The sequence below is a fragment of the Choristoneura fumiferana genome, chromosome 29 (assembly GCF_025370935.1).
Source record: "Choristoneura fumiferana chromosome 29, NRCan_CFum_1, whole genome shotgun sequence".
Classification (NCBI taxonomy): Eukaryota; Metazoa; Arthropoda; class Insecta; order Lepidoptera; family Tortricidae; genus Choristoneura; species Choristoneura fumiferana.
Genome location: NC_133500.1, coordinates 2,129,994 through 2,148,138, shown reverse-complemented (window position 1 = coordinate 2,148,138; position 18,145 = coordinate 2,129,994). Strand labels below are relative to the sequence as shown.

Below are 18,145 nucleotides of genomic sequence, written 5' to 3'. Positions count from 1 at the left end.
TGACTGAACTATACCAAAATTAATAATATTAAAGAAAAAAATAAATAATTGAAACAGAACCAAAATTAAAACGTCTGACTGCAGTGGCTGAATATTTGCTACCGTATTTCATTTGCCGCCTGAACTGAAATATGGCCCCTCGGTGTGAAGGGTCTTCTAATGGAGTTTCTCGACTATTTCTCTAACTAGGTACAGAGCGTTTGAAATGACTGCACAGTGTTGTTATTAAAATAAGAGAAATGGAGTCGCTATCGTAGTTGAACAATAATTAAAACTGGGAAGAAAAATTAGAATTAATTATTACGCTAACACAAGTTGATTTAGTAGGAATACAAGTCTTGGTATTCTGAAGTTATGGATAAACAAAAAAGTATATTTAAATTATTTATTTAAATTACACAAGACTCGGCAGTTCAAGTTTGAGTTTATGTTTCGACCAAACGATTATTCTGCGTGAATTTCTCGATTTACTTGAATGCAGGCTAAAAAAATATTTTTCCTTGTCATGAAGCTTAGTGGCGTGGCGACTAGTGACCATTGACGATAACTTCTAGTGGAATAACATCATTATTCGATTATTCTAAACCGTGAGCCCAAAACACAATCCCCATTTACTTTGAGTACATTATTTGTAGGAGGACGCCAGCGGTCATTAATTAGCTTTTAACTTCGGTACCTGAACGTCCGTTAATTCATTTAAAAATTCAAGCCCAATCAATACAAACTTCACCGGCGTCGTCGTCCCTGAATATAATTAGTCTCGACTAGATTATAACGCTCGTTCAGCCTTTTTTCACGCGCTGCTACATCGCCGCATCACTCGCCTGGCTTGTCCTGGGCTGAGAATAGACGGCGCCCTTCTGACCCTCGTCTCGTGTCAGTGTGGCAACAGATCTCGATGCATCGATACCTGATACCAAACGCGACTATTCGATTCTTGCTGGTCAGATGCGTACGAGTTTCGCGGGTGTTGATATTCATTGTTGTAGCTTCTGATTAGACGCATGCTCACTGCTCAGCGATCTAGATAGACACTCGTTTGTCTGTCTTGTTCTTTAAGATTTTTGTAGTTTATACCTACGTCCTAAAGTATCAATTGGGATGCACCAAGCAAAGTAACCTACAGTTTTTATTTTATTTTTGGAAAGAATAGGATATTTCAAGATACCATTATCATTGATTTTGAATTTGGATGAGTATTTATTTTTTTATATTTTTTTACGAAATACGCTGGAAGACGTCACAGTGAGAAAGCCACGTTCCATTGCTTAGAAAAACTCAGGTCGTACATAACATAATCTGTGGCATTACAATTTGACAATATTACAAGCACGGCTTAGGGTCCTAAATGAACCATGACAAATAGTTTTATTTATTTCTCTTCTTTTAGCTTCGATTATTCCTATGTTTGTTAATGGTGTGATAGTAAATAGATATTTTTTATTAAAATCTGATAATTAAATTCTTTTGTATTTACTTGTAACGACGTAATTTAATAATTTCATTTGTAAAAATACATTCGAAATACTCGTATATATTTCGGATCTTAACGATAAATGACAACTGTTTAAAGTCGGGTGCGCATCATGTGATTAAAGTTCTATCTTTGTCACTCTTTGCTATTATAAGCAGGACAGCAGCATTTCAAACTGTAAATTTGCTTAAAAGAGTAGACCTGCTTTATAACTGCTTTTGTGACGGGACACTGCAGGGGTCAAATTTTGTTTATTTAATTCAGTTTATCACATTTTTGGAATCTGATTTCTGAAAATGCTTCACAAAGCCTATTTTCCCAAATGGTTTTCGATTTATTATATGTTGTCAAAAATTGGGACATCCCAATTGTGATTACTTACATGTTTACGTTTAAAACATAAGGTCACACCAATGATATCCATGCACAAATGACTTCTGAATAATAGAATCGACAGCTTCCAGTTATAGAAACTATCGATTTTCCAGCTCTTTGTTTCTTACCTTGAATGGGTAGAGGTTGCGTTTTCCTTACTTTTTGATGTTTTTTTACTTTTCTCGTTTATTGAGCGCCTTTGTTAGCTTTGATGACTTTGTTTTATGTAGACTCTTGTTTCTTCGTATAATTCTTCGATAGCCTTGTTTATATTTATAAATATTTCAACAATTTTACTCACCAATTTGATTCATGGTATGGGCTTGTTTGAAAACGATTTCAATCACCACAATTTCAATAATGTGATTCAAAGATATACGGGCTTAATGCGAACAAAAGTCAGAACATTAAATAATTACACACACACCACCAGTTTTTTTTTTTGTATTGTGATCGGCGTTCTTATTTAATGATACGTATTGATTTGTATTTTGTTTCGTTTTGTATACAAATTAGGTACTTACCTACATTGTTAACCAGTAAACGTGAACATTTATTGCCTCAGGTAACTTATTTTATCAAACAATAATGTTTTAACGCTGTAGTTGATAATATTGAAAGTAATATCAGATTGAAAACGGCTGCAATATATACGAGGGGCGATCAATAAATTCTCGGTATTGATATATTTTAAACCTCTTTAATTTTTTTAATACTGGCCGCTAAGTATCTTTCATCGACAGTATAAAAAAGTAAAATTCAAACTGGTAACTTCTTTTGTTTCTCTGCAACAGCGGCAACTTCTCTGCAACTATGAACGATTTTGCAATGTTGAATAAATTAGAGCACCGAGCTGTAATAAAATTCTTGATAAAACAGGGGGAAAATCAAAATACCATAAAAGAAGAAATGGATTCTGTTTACCGTGAGTCTGCTCCTTCTTTATCTACGATCCAGAAGTGGTCTAGTGAATTTAAGCGTGGGAGGGAGAGCATCAAAGATGACCCTAGAGCTGGTCTGCCTGTCGAGGCTACTTCACCAGAAAATGACAATAAAGTGGAAAAAATAATATTAGAAGATGGCCGAGTGAAGGTGATATAGCATAAAGGACCAATCTTTCTATTGGTACTGTACATGATATTATACATGACCACCTCAATATGTCAAAAGTAAGTGCGAGATGGGTGCCGCGAATGCTGTCACCGCTTCAGTAAGATACGCGTGTAGCTTGTTGTTCCGACTTAATTGAGATGTGCGGTGAAAATCCTGATGAGTTACTTCAAAGAATTGTTACCGAAGAATCATTTTGATCCTGAGAGCAAGCAAGAATCCATACAGTGGCACATTAAAGGAACGCCTCATCCCATGAAGTTCAAGGTCATGCCTTCAGCTGGTGAGGTCATGGCCACAATATTCTGGGATTGTGAAGGAATATAGCTGATCGATTTTAAATCAAAGGCTGTAAATATTACCGGGGAGTACTACGCTAACATTCTACGTCAATTAAGGGAAGCAATCAAAGAGAAGAGGAGAGGAAAGTTAAGCAACGGAGTTCTGCTGCTGCATGACAACGCCCCGGTGCATACTGCTCGTATTGCCAATGCCGCTGCTCTTGAATCTGGGTTCGGAACTATTACTCATACACCGTATAGTCCAGATTTAGCCCCTAGCGACTTCTTTATGTTTCCCAATCTCAAAAAGGATCTTATTTTTATGAGGGCTTAAAACAAGAATCAACCGATGTAATAAGTGTATAAGTAGTGTAGTGTAGTGGGGGGGGGGGGGGGGATATATTGAAAAAAAAAAAAAACTTTCTATCACATTATTTTGTTTTCATTATTATAGCGAGAATTTATTGAACGACCCTCGTATATATTTAAAGGTATAATTAAATTTAAAATCAGGTTAGCTAATCACCATTTCACCATCCATTGATTAGTGTTAACTGACGGTTAAATGTGATGCCGTCTCTAGTTGTTTTGTTCGAATACGGAGACGCCATCACATTTAACCGTCAGTTAACACTAATCAATGGATGGTGAAACAGCCCCTTAATCTCCACAACAACGATGTAATTATGAAGTCTTAATAATTTCTTTCAGTTTTTCCCACATCAACAACGTCGACATGTAAATGTTACGCTTCGCCGATATTAATCTAAAAAAGGTTTTCTTTATGTATTTCCATTTTAGTTAATTTCGATGTTGAGGCTACTCGGGATACAACAGTTAGGCGTTAACTTAGGAAAAAGTAATCAATGTAGTAGGATTGTAACTAATTTTAATTGGATGTTTTATTCAATTTATGGTTTTTGAGAAACTATGGCAGAACATTAATAATTTCGAGTTAAGGACGTTAACTACCGTCTCTAGGTTAACGGATCTAACTAGTTAAATCAGGACAGTGTAAAAACTAGTCAGGTTTTCCCACCTCCAATGAGTTAATAGAAAGTATTAATCTAGCTAACATCCATATATTTTTTAAGCGTTGTTTGACCCTCTCTATGTAGGTCACCTCAAACGGGTTATCAATGATCCAGTTGCTGTTAAATTTTATAGTGATCTTATTCAATGCTTGGCTTGCAAGATTTCTTAATGATTGAGAATGTTGCATCGTTTATGATTGCATACGGCTATGACTAATTCTACCAGGTTGATATCTGTGATTATTGTCCAATACATAAACAAACAACACGTTTGCCAAACACATCAAAGCCATGGCCATCCCCGTAAAACAAATTTTGTTCGGAGTCTTTTGTATTCCATTCCTATCTTTCTCATCGGAGTCCTCTGAATTTCAAATTCCACCCGCCTCCTCAGGTTACGTTGCTCTTGCGAGTCTCCCAACTAGATGAGGACTAGTATTTGTATCAACTGTTGAGTTGTCATAATTGATTAATCCGAATAAGCTTCGAAGTTGGTTAAAATTTTACCTTTAATGGATTTGTTAGACCAAGAAGTTGGGATTTAATTTCGCGAACCGTTTTACAGTCGTAAATCTGTCCTTAGAATAGAAAGCATGTATGTTATTGTGTTGATTTATTGGAGAGATTTGTTGCATTATTTGTTTATTCAATTATTGTTATGAAATAAAAACAACCCCATGCCGAGCACAGTCGTACCATCGTTTTTTCGAAACGACTGACGACACTGAACATGTAACTTCTTTGCTAATAAAACAAGGAGTTTGAATTATTATTTTGTCCAGAATGAACTATTATGTTATGATATCGGAACTTTTAATCTACTTGTGATTTTTCCCTTGTCACGAGTAATCTCGTGTTTAAAATCAAATTATTTTACTATAGAGTTGTACAACTACACAACGCTGTTTTAAAAGGCTAATGATTAAGGTATACCAAAGGTGACACGCCTGCTCGTTTGTCAGCTGTTTGATAAAAAAAGGAATGTCTTTCGACAAGCAGCGTATCTTAATTGTGTATTACACTTCCACTGTAGATTTTTTGTTTCTATTTTACTTTAAAATGTTTCGTTCTATCTACTCAACTCAATCAGCAAAAAGCAACTTGTTTTCCAGTTCATTTGAACCGAACGACTACATTTTTTCATTTATAAATATTTTTTTAAATGATACCGATGTCACAAGGGGTCATGTAAACAATCGTGCAGTATTCTGATAACAATTTCATAATGTTTATTATGGAAAATATATGTTTGTCTTTCACACGTACGTTTTACATCCTTACAGTGCTCTCTTAACTTGTCAGTATTGTCTTATTACGAATATTAATTTCAATGTGATACGTCGGCTCGGCCAGTATAATTATTACAATTAAAATCATTGGTGCTTGTCGTGACATTAATGCCTTTAACTTCTGTCGGTTTTAGTGTTATCATTATCACTTTCGACACATTTACCTATTTAATGACAATTAACGTAATTACTCCTTATTTGTTGTGAGATATCAGTTGGTCGGTTTTGGGTGCATTTGGAAGTTATTTGTGTTTGATGTCCAGCTTGGGTGACCAAATTCGATAAGAAGACGCTGTAATTGAACACCAGATTCGGATTGTAGTATCAAATATTTCGTTACGCGCGGTAGTCATTGTTTTAGTGCGTGAAACTAATCAAAAGTAAAGTGAAGGCAAGGAATGCAGTGACACTCAAGAGGATTGCACTTCTGACAACGTAGTGCCGGAAGTGAAGGCTAGCGTTAACGCTAGCGAATTTTTGCGCGGTCGAGTAAAGTACAGTCGGCAAGATAAATCCCCAAACCATGAGACACCGGATGCTGCCGTTCATGGCGCCGGTGTTCCTCTCCAAGTTCTTGCGCAGAAGAAAAGTGGCCAAGGCGATCGAGAAATTTCACGGGGTACATATAACAACAGATTTGATGGATGAAAGGGATGCATAAAGAAGAAGACTGCTACAAGACTAAGTTTTAAAATTTTAATTTGAACCTTTATTTATTTATTTGACGACCGGATAGCCAAGTTTAGAGATTAGAGAACCTGACTATGAAGCTTGAGGTTCCGGGCTCGATCCCCGGCCGGGGGCAGATATTTGTGTGAGTAATACGAATGTTTGTTCTCGGGTCTTGGGTGTTTAATATGTATATACAAGCATGTACAAGCTTGGCTTAGTTTGGGACTAGGTGAATTGGTGTCAATTGTCCCATGATATTTATTTATTTATTCTATACATTTATTTAATCGCAATTTTTATTGTGCTGTTGGGTACCTGCCGCGTTTATTATATATCTCCGACTTATCAGTTTAAATTAATATCTTTTGTATTAAATAAGGAATCAGTGTAGATATTACCTATTACTATTACGCCTTCACTTCAAAGCATGGCGTTGTTGTCGTCTCGTTATCAAGCATTATTATTTTTTTGTAAAAATCGTAAGAACCATAGTTAAAAATAACAAACAACAACGCCTGTTTAACTACATGTGACGTTCGGCCTGACGAATATTGCGGCAATTATTGACCCAATAAAAAAGTTTCACAATTAGTAAATTAGCAGAGCCTCAAATAATCAGCAAAAAACTGTCCTCATAGTCTTTATTTGATACTTTGACGCAATGCGTTCGTGACTTTTGCTCGAAACCTCATCCTACTAAGGGCTCAGGACTCAGACCTTTTCCAAATTATGTCGTTAATTCTAAATGTTCACAAAGGAAAAACCTTTTTTTAACGATTTAAAACAGATTTTATTCCTTTTGTAGGTGCCCCTTAGCTCAGCCTTTAGGCGTTATTGGCGTGGTAGATTTTTCTTTATATTTCCACACTGATGTTATTTGCGCAAAACCACATTTGATCCTCGCCACCGCAGTAATAATTTGTCATAAACGTTACATCGACCTGTCGCGAAAGTTCAGAGGGCTCTTTAGATATCTCTAAGTCTAAGAGGTCTACCATTTTATCCTGCACAAATTGGAGGATTGTAATAACTCGTATTGCGTAGAAATGAGAATTTATATACTTTCCTAAGAAAGATTTGCGTTAGGGCACCCCTGGAGAGCATTGTCTTGTAGTTTTGTTTGTCTTGCGTCTGCTCAAGTTTACGTAAACAAACAATAAATTGGTTGGTAACAACGAAACGCGATGTCGAGGTTCTGACAGAATCAATGAAGTGATTGCATCACAGCTAAGTGTTAGACAACTTGATGAAAAGTAGGATGAGTGTTATGATGTATTTAACGTTATTTAGGAACTTTTAAATATTATTTACAGCACGCAAAGCAGACTCAGGTTAAACTTTGAAGGAAGAGTGAGCTACTTTCATGAATCTGTAATAAGTTACCGTCAAAGTCAAAACTTTACTAAGATTCTAGAAATTGGATTAGAGTTTTCTAAAGCTTTGTGAAGCTTCAATCTTGCGAAGTAATTTTGAGTGGCGGTTTGCTTCATCGCCTTAACTGATGACATGACTAACCATAATTAGAACCGCAAACGGAAGGAAAGCCTGCAAATTAGCATGCAGTTTCCTTTGGTTTCACTTGGCTGCCTGTGCTGGCTTAGAGCACGTTTGCCGAGCGTTGGTTTACTAAACATCTTAATAACTTTCAAATGCAATAAGCGCGGTGTTGGTTGGAGGGCTAAAAACAGGAGCCGAAAGTAAAAGTTCAATCTATAATTTGATGGAGACGCTTTCATTGAGAAAGAAATGGTTACCTTTCTAGAACTAAACCATATCGAATAATGAATAATAAGGAAACTTCCCTTCGGTAGTTATCCTTCGATCATTTTTCGCGAATACTTTGCCGACACAGCACTAAGGGTTCTCGTTAAAAAAACTAGCTTCTGACGTGGAAAAATAAAATGTTATGCTTGAATATTTTAGGAGCTGGCTGAATTTGAACAAGTTAGCATTGCCTGGCTGATCGTGGCAAATTGCAGATTATTTTAGCTAGTGCTTGGCACGCGCTCTCATTTAGCGGAATGGCAAAACGTTCTTTTAACGCCTATTTTATGGCGCACGTTACAGTTATGGATGATTCATGGACTATTCAGTTTTTTTTCTACTGCTCAAGCCGTGGGATCTAACGTAATGATGTAATTGACATTGATGTTTTTTGCTCTGAAATCTGTTCATCAGGCGACAACTTGATGTTACTTTTTATTGGACTGTGACAATGGCGATGGTTGACGTCATTGCACTAGTATCAAGTTACAATCCTCTTCCAAGTCTACTTCAGTCCATTCTATTGTCCTTTTTTGCCTTAAACAAAACTGATTTTATTAACACTGTGAGCGCTTCGACAAACATTTTTTCAATTGACTTGCAGATCTCTTTTATACCTTATTCATGTTCTGCATTTTTTGCCGAGAAGACTTTCAAAATGAAGTAGAAGCCACACAAGGTCTTCCTTGACGTATAAAGGCAGTATAAGCCGCCGACCTTACCGCAGAAAAGTACTTGCTTAGTAATTATAATGTTTCTTATACTCCCGCGTGGGTCGTGGTTGTGGTCGGCGTAACGGCTATCTTACCCCGGGACTAAGTACTAGTATAATATTGGCGTGTTTGTTTTGTTTATCTCATCCTAAGGGTTAAAAGGAAAACGCTTGTTATACGGTTTGGACGATATAGTAGTCTCATTTTGTGAAAATGAATTAAGATGAAAAGCTGCTACATTTCAACTGATCAAATGAAGAATGCGGTTCGGTTACATACATACATAGGTACGTTAAAAGTGTAAACAACCCGATTTCATCAAAATTCTTGTATAAACACCCCCTGGATCGAATCAATAACACATTTATCTATAATTCGTGTCTTTTAACTAGATGTCTAATCACTTTTTTCACCAAAATTCACTTGATTTCAATATTTATTTTTCATTTGAAAAATCTTCGTCAAAATCTGACGTTATTTTTGATTGAAACATGTGTATAATCTGTAGTAGCATAGACTTGCGTAGAGATGGTGGAAAATTTGACATTTTAAAAATCGATTAATGCGCGGATGAATAAGCGATTTTTATTTACTTATAATTGAATAAACAGTCTTTGGAATTAAATCAAGTATTGTAAATAATAAAATAGACAAATATACGTTGATCTATTCAATTAATAAATAATCGATTTACAGAACAGTTTAATTATTTTCTAATAGGGTCTAGGTTTTCACAACACTAAAATGTCTATGGTCGGGTTAATGGCGTCTTTGTTAACGCTTTTCATAAACTGGATTGGAATACAATATACATAAAATCACGCCTCTTCCTCAACTGGGTAGGCAGAGACTACGTCCTTCCACTTGCTACGATCCTGGCATACAACTCGCTTCCTCTACATTCATCAATCTTTTCATGCATGCACGTCGGTTTGGAGTACTTCTGTCCCACCCTTCCTCCTCCTCTCTCTATGTCACTCCTGATTAGGTTATAATCAAAGTCAAAATCAACAATCAGCCGGAAGACGTCCACAGCTGAAGAAAGATCTCCCCCTTGGAAGGACACAATTAACTACAATTCGCCACTGGTTTCCCGCAACTCTCACGATGTCGTCAGTCCATTTAGTAGGAGTCAAAACGCGACACTTGTACTGTCACAAATACCTGTAATTAACTAAGTACAAAGTTTTAAATACATCTATTTTTATGCGCGAGCTATACCTACCTGCTGAAACTATGAATCTTTGAACTTAGTCGAAAGTTATCCTTGACGTTGGTAGAAGGTTGCGGATAACCGAAATAGCCGCCGTGGAACGATAACATTAGTTAATTAAAGCTCGGGACCATTTACTTACGATACCTCGTGGATTTCGTGGAAATGGGAAAACTTAGTGGAAATGTCATCGTCGTTAGTGTTGAAAAAGGGGGGAAAGTTATGTATGAGTGCAGTGACTTTGATAAGGGTTTTATCTTTTGGGACTTAGGTCCTAAACTGAGAACATTTGCACTGTTCTACTGCGCATAATTAATTACCTTATTTCTTGATTATCTTTTAAACAGTAAGATTTAGGCCGCTAGTAATTTGGAGAAATTAACTTCATTTAACCTATTAAATGTTCCCTTAAAATTAACAGAAATCAAACATAGCATTATGTTATATAACAATATATTTTTAATAATAAAAGTTTTAATTTGTTCGTGATTACTCAAAATATTTCCATTAAAGATCATAACTCATTTAAGTCATATCTCGTAGCAAATATGTCGAAATTTTTTTATACTTCTTTGCTTCAAAAATTGAACTCACCATTTTGTGTTCACAATATTTCTCGTAAAAACCTCTTTGAAAATTCACGACAGAACCGTGTTCATAAATCGTCCTTCCGGTGCTCGTAGTACTAAAAAGAGGGTGTAGTGTACAGTACAAATATAGAAAAAAAGCGGCGTTACCTCTGGTGGAACTTTTTATGGCCTCGTATCCTGTGAGTCAACGACCTTTGCCCAAACTTAAAAGATAGCAGAATCAGGTCGTCGCCTGCTTCGTGACGATAACTAATGTTTATGTAACGGGCATGTGTACTTAAAGTGTAATTATGATCCTACGCCGTTTCAGTTCTGAGCGAGGTTTGTCCTTTAACTTGGAGTCAAAAGGATCGAGTGTAGTTGTGTAAATTCTCAAATTCAGCACGGTTAATGAGAGAGTCAATTTATCATGTTTATTTACAGTGTTATGAAACTTTCATTTGGGCATCTACTTTGGATGTAATTAAGTCTTATGAAATAATGGTTTTAATAGTAGCTTGTACGTAGGCAAATTACCAACTAAACATGTAATTTTCTATAATTGACACTGATTTGTTGAAAACTTGCTGCTGCTTTGACTTCGCACGGGTATGCAATTTTTTTTTCTCAGCCATTTTATTTCACACAAATTTTGCCCTGACAGTTACAAAGTGTAACTTACAAAAACACAAAAAAATAACTAGCCAAATAGGCAGAGCTATTCAGAAGTGCCGTAAATTCTATAATTGATTTTTATTTATATAAAAATTATAAGATTTTGGTAATATTTTATCGATTTAAAAACTTATGAGTATATTTTAGAGTTGAAAGGTTATAAACATTCGTTAATCGAACTGAATTGATTCGTAGATCTCAGTTCAGTCACCATCAAAAATATCTGACAAAGCGTGCAAAAATATCTGATATGGCTCTATTTTTAGGGCCGATAAGATTCGTTAGATATTTTTGCACGCTCCGCTATGGGAGATATTAATGCGCCCTTTGAATTTAAGCCCATTGTAGCGACAAACCTGTCAATACTGAAAGATTATGTTTTGTTTATTTATTTTGTACTATAAAGAGTTTACATACCGACATACAGGCTAACGTAACTCTTTTTGTAATTGCAGAGCGCGTCGGAATCGTCGGCGGGGGCGGGCGGCGGTGGTTCCGCGACCGGCAGCGTACGGGTCTCTTCACGCTCCAGGACCTCCGAAGAACCGCACATTGGTAAGTGCAGTGCAAGGTTTATTTACAGTACTCGAGTAGTTCAGCTTTGCATGGCGTCTTTACTGTATATTTCTATCCTTTGGGTTAGAACAGGACCACCTAGCGCTTACGAGCAAAATGCACAAAATGCAAAATGTAAATAGTAGCAAAAACTACAATACGCAAAATGTACACAGCGCATATTGTGAAACATGCGAAACGTATGTGCAAAAAGCAAAAGAATACATTCGAAAAATGTATAAATCCGAAAATACACAGTAGTATGTAGCCTTCGAGTCCTGCACCAGCACCATTTTCCTCGCTAATCCTGTCTTGGATAGCACCTGTGCGTAAAGTTTTCCGCGTTTACAGACAACTAAGGAAATTATTAGCACTACAGGACCTTCCTCTTAATCCCAATAGATTTGCAATCCTGTCGCGTACAGTCAATAAATTGGATTCCTGGGTCACAAGGGAATCTTATCTGAGTAAATAATTTTATTTATAATAAATACTAAACTTGCTTATCTGTCTAATGACGCAAATGTGGCCTACGAATTAAATTGCTTCACCGTACCGTCAGTCGACCCATTTACTTGTTCTCTATCTTGATTGCTTAAAAAACTCAGTCCACGTTCTCTAATGCGCTTATTGTCACTATATCTTCACGGTCAAGGACAGGTCGATAGAATACGAGTGTCAGTACTCATTTCATTTAGTAGCACAAGATGAAGCGAGGGAGGTTCTGTCGTACCCTTGACCCCACGCCATGACGGAATTGAGAGGCGCCGCGCTGTGTCAGATCAGATGTCATTATGAAATGTGTAGATGGAGATGTAATGTGTAGATAGATAGAGATGAAACGTTTTTAAGTAATGAAAGCACACACGATCAAGACAAGGTAGAATAAAGTAGTTTAATAACAAAATAGGTACGTCATATCTAGCCATTAATTAAAAGTACCTAAACATTTTCCATTGTTTTGAAGGGCTATAACTCAGTGATATGGAAGCACTGGTATACGTAGGGTATTTTGCGAAAAGTGTATAGAATTGCGAATAATTTGTTAGATTATAACTGTAGTTCTATTGACACCAAAAATAGTACCAAAAATAAGAAATAAAATATTACCAAAAACAGATTTATGATCAAGTTTTAGAAATACTATCCAAAAAGATAATATTCAGTTATGTAAATGTAATGCCCCTGTTAATATAGTACGATACTATTCCTTTTGCACGAACTAGTGAGTACCAAAATTAGTATTCTAAGAAATCACTCGTTTTTCTCCATTTTGTTTTGACTAAAAGGCTGCAGATCTAAGGATTGCAAAGGCTGTCATCATGAAATAAATAATAAATAAATAAATATCACGGCACAATTCACACCAATTGACCTAGTCCCAAAGTAAGCTTAGCAAAGCTTGTGTTATGGGTACTAAGCAACGGATAAATATAATTATATAGATAGATACATACTTAAACACATATTAAAAACCCAAGACCCGAGAACAAACATTCGTATTTTTCATACAAATATCTGCCCCGACACGGGAATCGAACCCGGGACCTCAAGCTTCGTAGTCAGGTTCTCTAACCACTAGGCCATCTGGTCGTCATTGGCCTCGAGGATGAGAAATGTTTTGACAAATGGGAAAGGTTATGAGAGGAAATTCATGATTGAGCTCTGACCTTCGTTCGGGAAGTTTTGCATTGAGCGCCCTTTGAGTTGGGTACTGTTACAGCTGGCTCGCAACTCATTGGTTATTTCGCAGCTTCGAGGGTTCGCTGGAGAGATATAAAATACGTGTAAGATACGTTTCGGGCTGTCAATATTTTGAGAAACAAGTTTTTAAAACTACTACTTAAAGCTATGCGCAATGTGATCAATTATGTATCAGTTTATGATTTTAACTCTGATATTAAAAGTTTCAAGGCTTTAACTTTGGTTACGATACACCTAAAGTTTAGCTTTAACATAATAGGCTGCAGGTTTCAGAACTTATTTAATCTATACATTTTTTATGACGGTTATAAAGACAGATTCTAACTGGAGCTCAAGCGATGCACACTTCATATAGAAACTTAGCTGATGTGTTGTACATATCGCGCGCGTGCAAAAACTGCAAAACCGACAAAAAGAGTACTTTGTAAATACCGTGTATCTGCCTTTTCGCGATTTTACAGGAGGAAGCAAAAATTAAATAGCCGATTAACTATATTTTTCTGACTGAACTTTGTAGCTACTTCCAGTAATGTGTCTTAACTATATCTTGTGATTGTTACAGGAAAGTACAAGCTGCTGAAAACGATCGGCAAAGGCAACTTCGCAAAAGTAAAACTCGCGAAGCATGTGCCCACCGGCAAGGAGGTAGCCATCAAGATAATCGACAAGACGCAGCTCAACCCTGGGTCGCTGCAGAAGCTGTTCAGAGAGGTGAGTCACGTGACAACCAGGAATAAGAAATGCACGGTTGATGTGATATTCAGAGGCCTTATTGTCCAACACACATGAAATCACAATGGTTTTCACCATTTCTTTCTGTCACACGGTACAAGACGAGGCTAGAAGGAGACGGTGAATACGATCGCGAACTTCAGCGCGTTAGACAATACGGCCTCAGGTTTTACTTTGCGGAAACCTATATCAATGAACTACTGCTTTAAACCTTGGTCCTCCAGAGAGCATCTCTCTATTTGATTGTGTCCTTCCGAGTTTATGGCAGCGACGAGTACATGCTTAATTGTCTTCCTTGTGTCACAAAAAACGATTGTCGGTGTTAGACCTCTCGTCAAGAGCTCTAGAAGAAATCATCCCTGACATTTATCTTTCTATTGGGAATCAATTTATTACACTTGCATTCATTATTTCACTCCCTCAAACAGAGGCCGTATTGCCTAACGTTTCTGACGCTCGCGATCGCAATCAAATGACAGATTTCGCATACAAAAACTGTCATTCCCAGTCTAGTCAACTTTGGAAGGCCTTCCAATGCTCCTCTTTACGAGTACGGTCCTTTTCATCCTTACATTGGCGAGCTTAATATCAATACGCTTTTCTAAGTCGAAATTCAAAAGCAAGCTTTTTATATATATGGCATTGTACTTTATGCCAAAGTACTTATTCAAATACGATGAGAAAACAAGATAACCTTGTTATAGAAAAAGTCATCCTGCGTGGGAAAAGAAGCCCTCTGCCAAAAAGTTGATGCTGACACAGCTTCCAAGTTTTCCCAGCGCACTGCGATACCATCAATCTTTTCGAGAATCCGCTATTATATTTTGTTGCTTTATGCAAACAGTGCTTTTCTTTTTACAAGTTCGGGTAATTTTAGTACAGTCAAGTGCAAAGATATCGACACGGCCAAAGTTACAAAAATGACAATTACAACACGACCTTAATGTTAAGTACAGATGCTGATAGTTATGTGTGTCGTGTACTGATCGGGCGTTTCGACAATAAATAACAAATTATTATTATTACCGTAAGGTCGGGGTAATTTGGCCCTGAAGGGTAACTTTGGCCCTTGGGATTTACTCTGTCCTGCTTTGAGACTATGGGCCCTTTGCCATGTGGGGGTTAACGTTGTTATGTTTTTATTTTAAAATTTTCTATGGTATTCATATGGGCCAAAGTAATCCTCCAATGGGTCAAAGTACCCCGACCTTTCGGTATCAACATAGATACGGATCCATAGGTGATAGTCATCTTTTCCATAGATAATTTTTATCCTACCACGGCAAAGCTAAAAGGAAAGGTTTATGATTTTAGTCTCTGTATGATCTACTGTAGTGACGAAACTGTTTGCTACCAACTTTATTTCATAAATGAAACGTTAATCGATTCAATATTGGGTGCTTGGATCATCTCGGTGATTTAGGTTACACTTTATGCTAACTCAATCGTCATGATGGACTTTGCATTTAAATAACCTTTTTGGGAGGATCGATTGAGAAGTTTGTTTCGAACTTTTGGCTTTGAGCGAATGTTTAATGAGCCATGCGCTCTGAAAGTCGTCAAAATTGTCTCTTGCTTCGTATCTATCTTGCAGACCGCGATTTTTTCCGTGCTCTGGTTATTTTAGTTTTAAACCAATCTAGCTTTAGTTAATATTCCCTTACAAACTCTTGTACGAACAAATCGTTCTAAGGATTTAAGTGTCATTTAGTGTCACAAGTTAAACAAGTCTACAATGTTGGCATACTTGCCATTAGTGGCACTAAAACAATTTTTATCTCTCCACGCGACGTGCCAGGTATTAAAGACACCGTGTTATATTTTTGCAGGTCCGGATAATGAAAATGCTGGACCACCCGAACATAGTGAAGCTGTTCCAAGTGATCGAGACTGAAAAGACGCTGTATTTGGTTATGGAGTATGCTTCGGGAGGCGAGGTCAGTAAATACTCTATACTTTTTTCATCATCATCATCATCATCAATCGGAAGACATACACTGATGAACAACGCCACAATGAACGACTACTCGCCACTTGCATCCCCATCGGGTTTCCCGCAACTCTTACTACTCCTTGATACTTTGTTCATCACTGGCATATTATTATACCCGTGGCTTCTGCCCACAGATTAATGAAATATAGGCTAGTTCCCGCTGGAATTGCTAAAAACGTGGTATATTTGTATACTATCATCATCATCATAGCAGCCTTTAATTTGCCCGTTTTCGGACATAGGCCTCCTCTCCATTGCTCCACGCTTGACGATCCATTGCCTTCATCCATCCACCATCTGCTTACCAGCAGATGTCCTTCCATCTCATTGGTGGTTTTCTTCTGTTGTGAGTGTTGGCGCGGGGTCTCCACTCGAGTGTTTGAATTTGACATCATACTTTTAATTGTATGTTTGTCAAATATCAAGTCTTCAGTGGTTTAGGCTGTACACTCACTGTTTTAAAGGTATAATTAGTAGTGAGAGTTCCACGTACGTGAAAGAATAATCAAAATCTCAATAAAAAGGATTGAAGTAGGTTTGTCATGTTATTCAAACCATTGCCTTGGATTAAGTTTGCCATACAAACGTGTCACTTACACAGAGAGTGATGCGTATTCCCTATTCATTGTGACCACAATCAGACTTATGGCGAGGGAAGATATCAACAAGAAATGCAAGCACGGGTGGTCATTCACCCTAGATGTGAAGATGGCAAGATTGTTCCGTTCGTGGAACACAGACAGTCAAGGAATTCAATCTCGTAGGTAGGTACTGATCTGGAGAATAAAGCTTTTCCATCGTATTTAATCGTAAAAGTTCGTATTTCCGACAAAATACGATGGCAAAACATTATTTTCTGCATCTGTATCTGTTTTCCATTGTCTGCGTTGATCAATCCGACCGGTATATGGTGTGCTGATTCCCATGTTTAAACTTTTCCAGGTATTCGACTACCTGGTGCTGCACGGACGCATGAAGGAGAAGGAGGCGCGCGCCAAGTTCAGACAGATCGTGTCCGCCGTGCAGTACTGCCACCAGAAACGCATCATACACAGGGATCTCAAGGTGAGGGACTGGCTAAAAAAATATATATCAAATAGTTTATTCTGTAAGCCTGTTTAGCCTGTAGTCTGCTGCAAAGCGCTCGTTTACATGTCTGGTCTGTGTTAAGTTTAATTGACTACATTCTATTTCCAGGCGGAAAATCTCCTGCTAGACGGCGAGATGAACATAAAAATAGCCGATTTCGGGTTCTCCAACGAGTTCACGCCGGGAGCCAAACTTGACACATTCTGTGGAAGCCCGCCGTACGCTGCTCCTGAACTGTTCCAAGGTACGTTTTAGGAGACATTGTGCATTTATCCTCCTACAGCCCAGTATCTTATTGTAATGTGACATCGAAATCTCGCTCGTAATCATAAGAGAATAAAGATTTCTGTTAAGTTCCATAAAACAAAAATTGGACTGGGGCCGCAGGTGGCTAAAGTTGAAGGACGAAATGAATGCATTTCGGGTCATCTAATATCGCCTTTATCAGCCCTAGCCTGTTTAAGTTCTTCTCTGGGTACCTGCCTCCTTTTGGAATGTGAGGGCTCAAAAGTCAGGCTGCAGCGTCGCATTTATACTTAACTGCCACAGCGGTGCGTGCAAAAATAACTGACACGTCCCTAGAATAGAGTCGTATCAGATATTTATGCACGCTTCTTTGCGTCAGGTATTGCTGCTGGTGGCTGTACAATATCTGGTTTAATATTATGACACAATATCGGGGAAAATAGGTTAAATGATTGTACGCTCGAACGCAAACGGCAAATATGTCTGTCGCCTCCGTGTGCGGTGCTCGATCGATGTTTTCGTAACACGTTAGTAACGCGACCCCGCAATGTGACGCTACTGGAACGATTTTACTGGATTAATGTGACCCGGAGTCTTATAGACTGGGACACCAAACTAGTTGCGAATAATTTTTGCGCGGCTGGCATGGCGTAACTG

General features: G+C 37.6%; 1 protein-coding gene across 19 annotated transcripts in view; it reads left to right on the top strand.

Moving 5' to 3' along the window:
* Positions 1-18,145, top strand: part of LOC141444299 (serine/threonine-protein kinase MARK2-like) — a 196,646-nt gene that overhangs the window by 141,827 nt on the left and 36,674 nt on the right. For 18 of the 19 annotated variants that reach the window (XM_074109801.1, XM_074109816.1, XM_074109812.1 and 15 more), the window contains 5 exons: positions 11,625-11,724; positions 13,991-14,139; positions 15,990-16,097; positions 17,096-17,218; positions 17,351-17,486. In XM_074109801.1, coding sequence (XP_073965902.1) covers positions 11,625-11,724; positions 13,991-14,139; positions 15,990-16,097; positions 17,096-17,218; positions 17,351-17,486 — 616 coding nt within the window. Of the gene's footprint in view, positions 1-5,814; positions 6,183-11,624; positions 11,725-13,990; positions 14,140-15,989; positions 16,098-17,095; positions 17,219-17,350; positions 17,487-18,145 lie in introns of those variants that run through there. The other variant, XM_074109817.1, reaches the window with a different exon arrangement.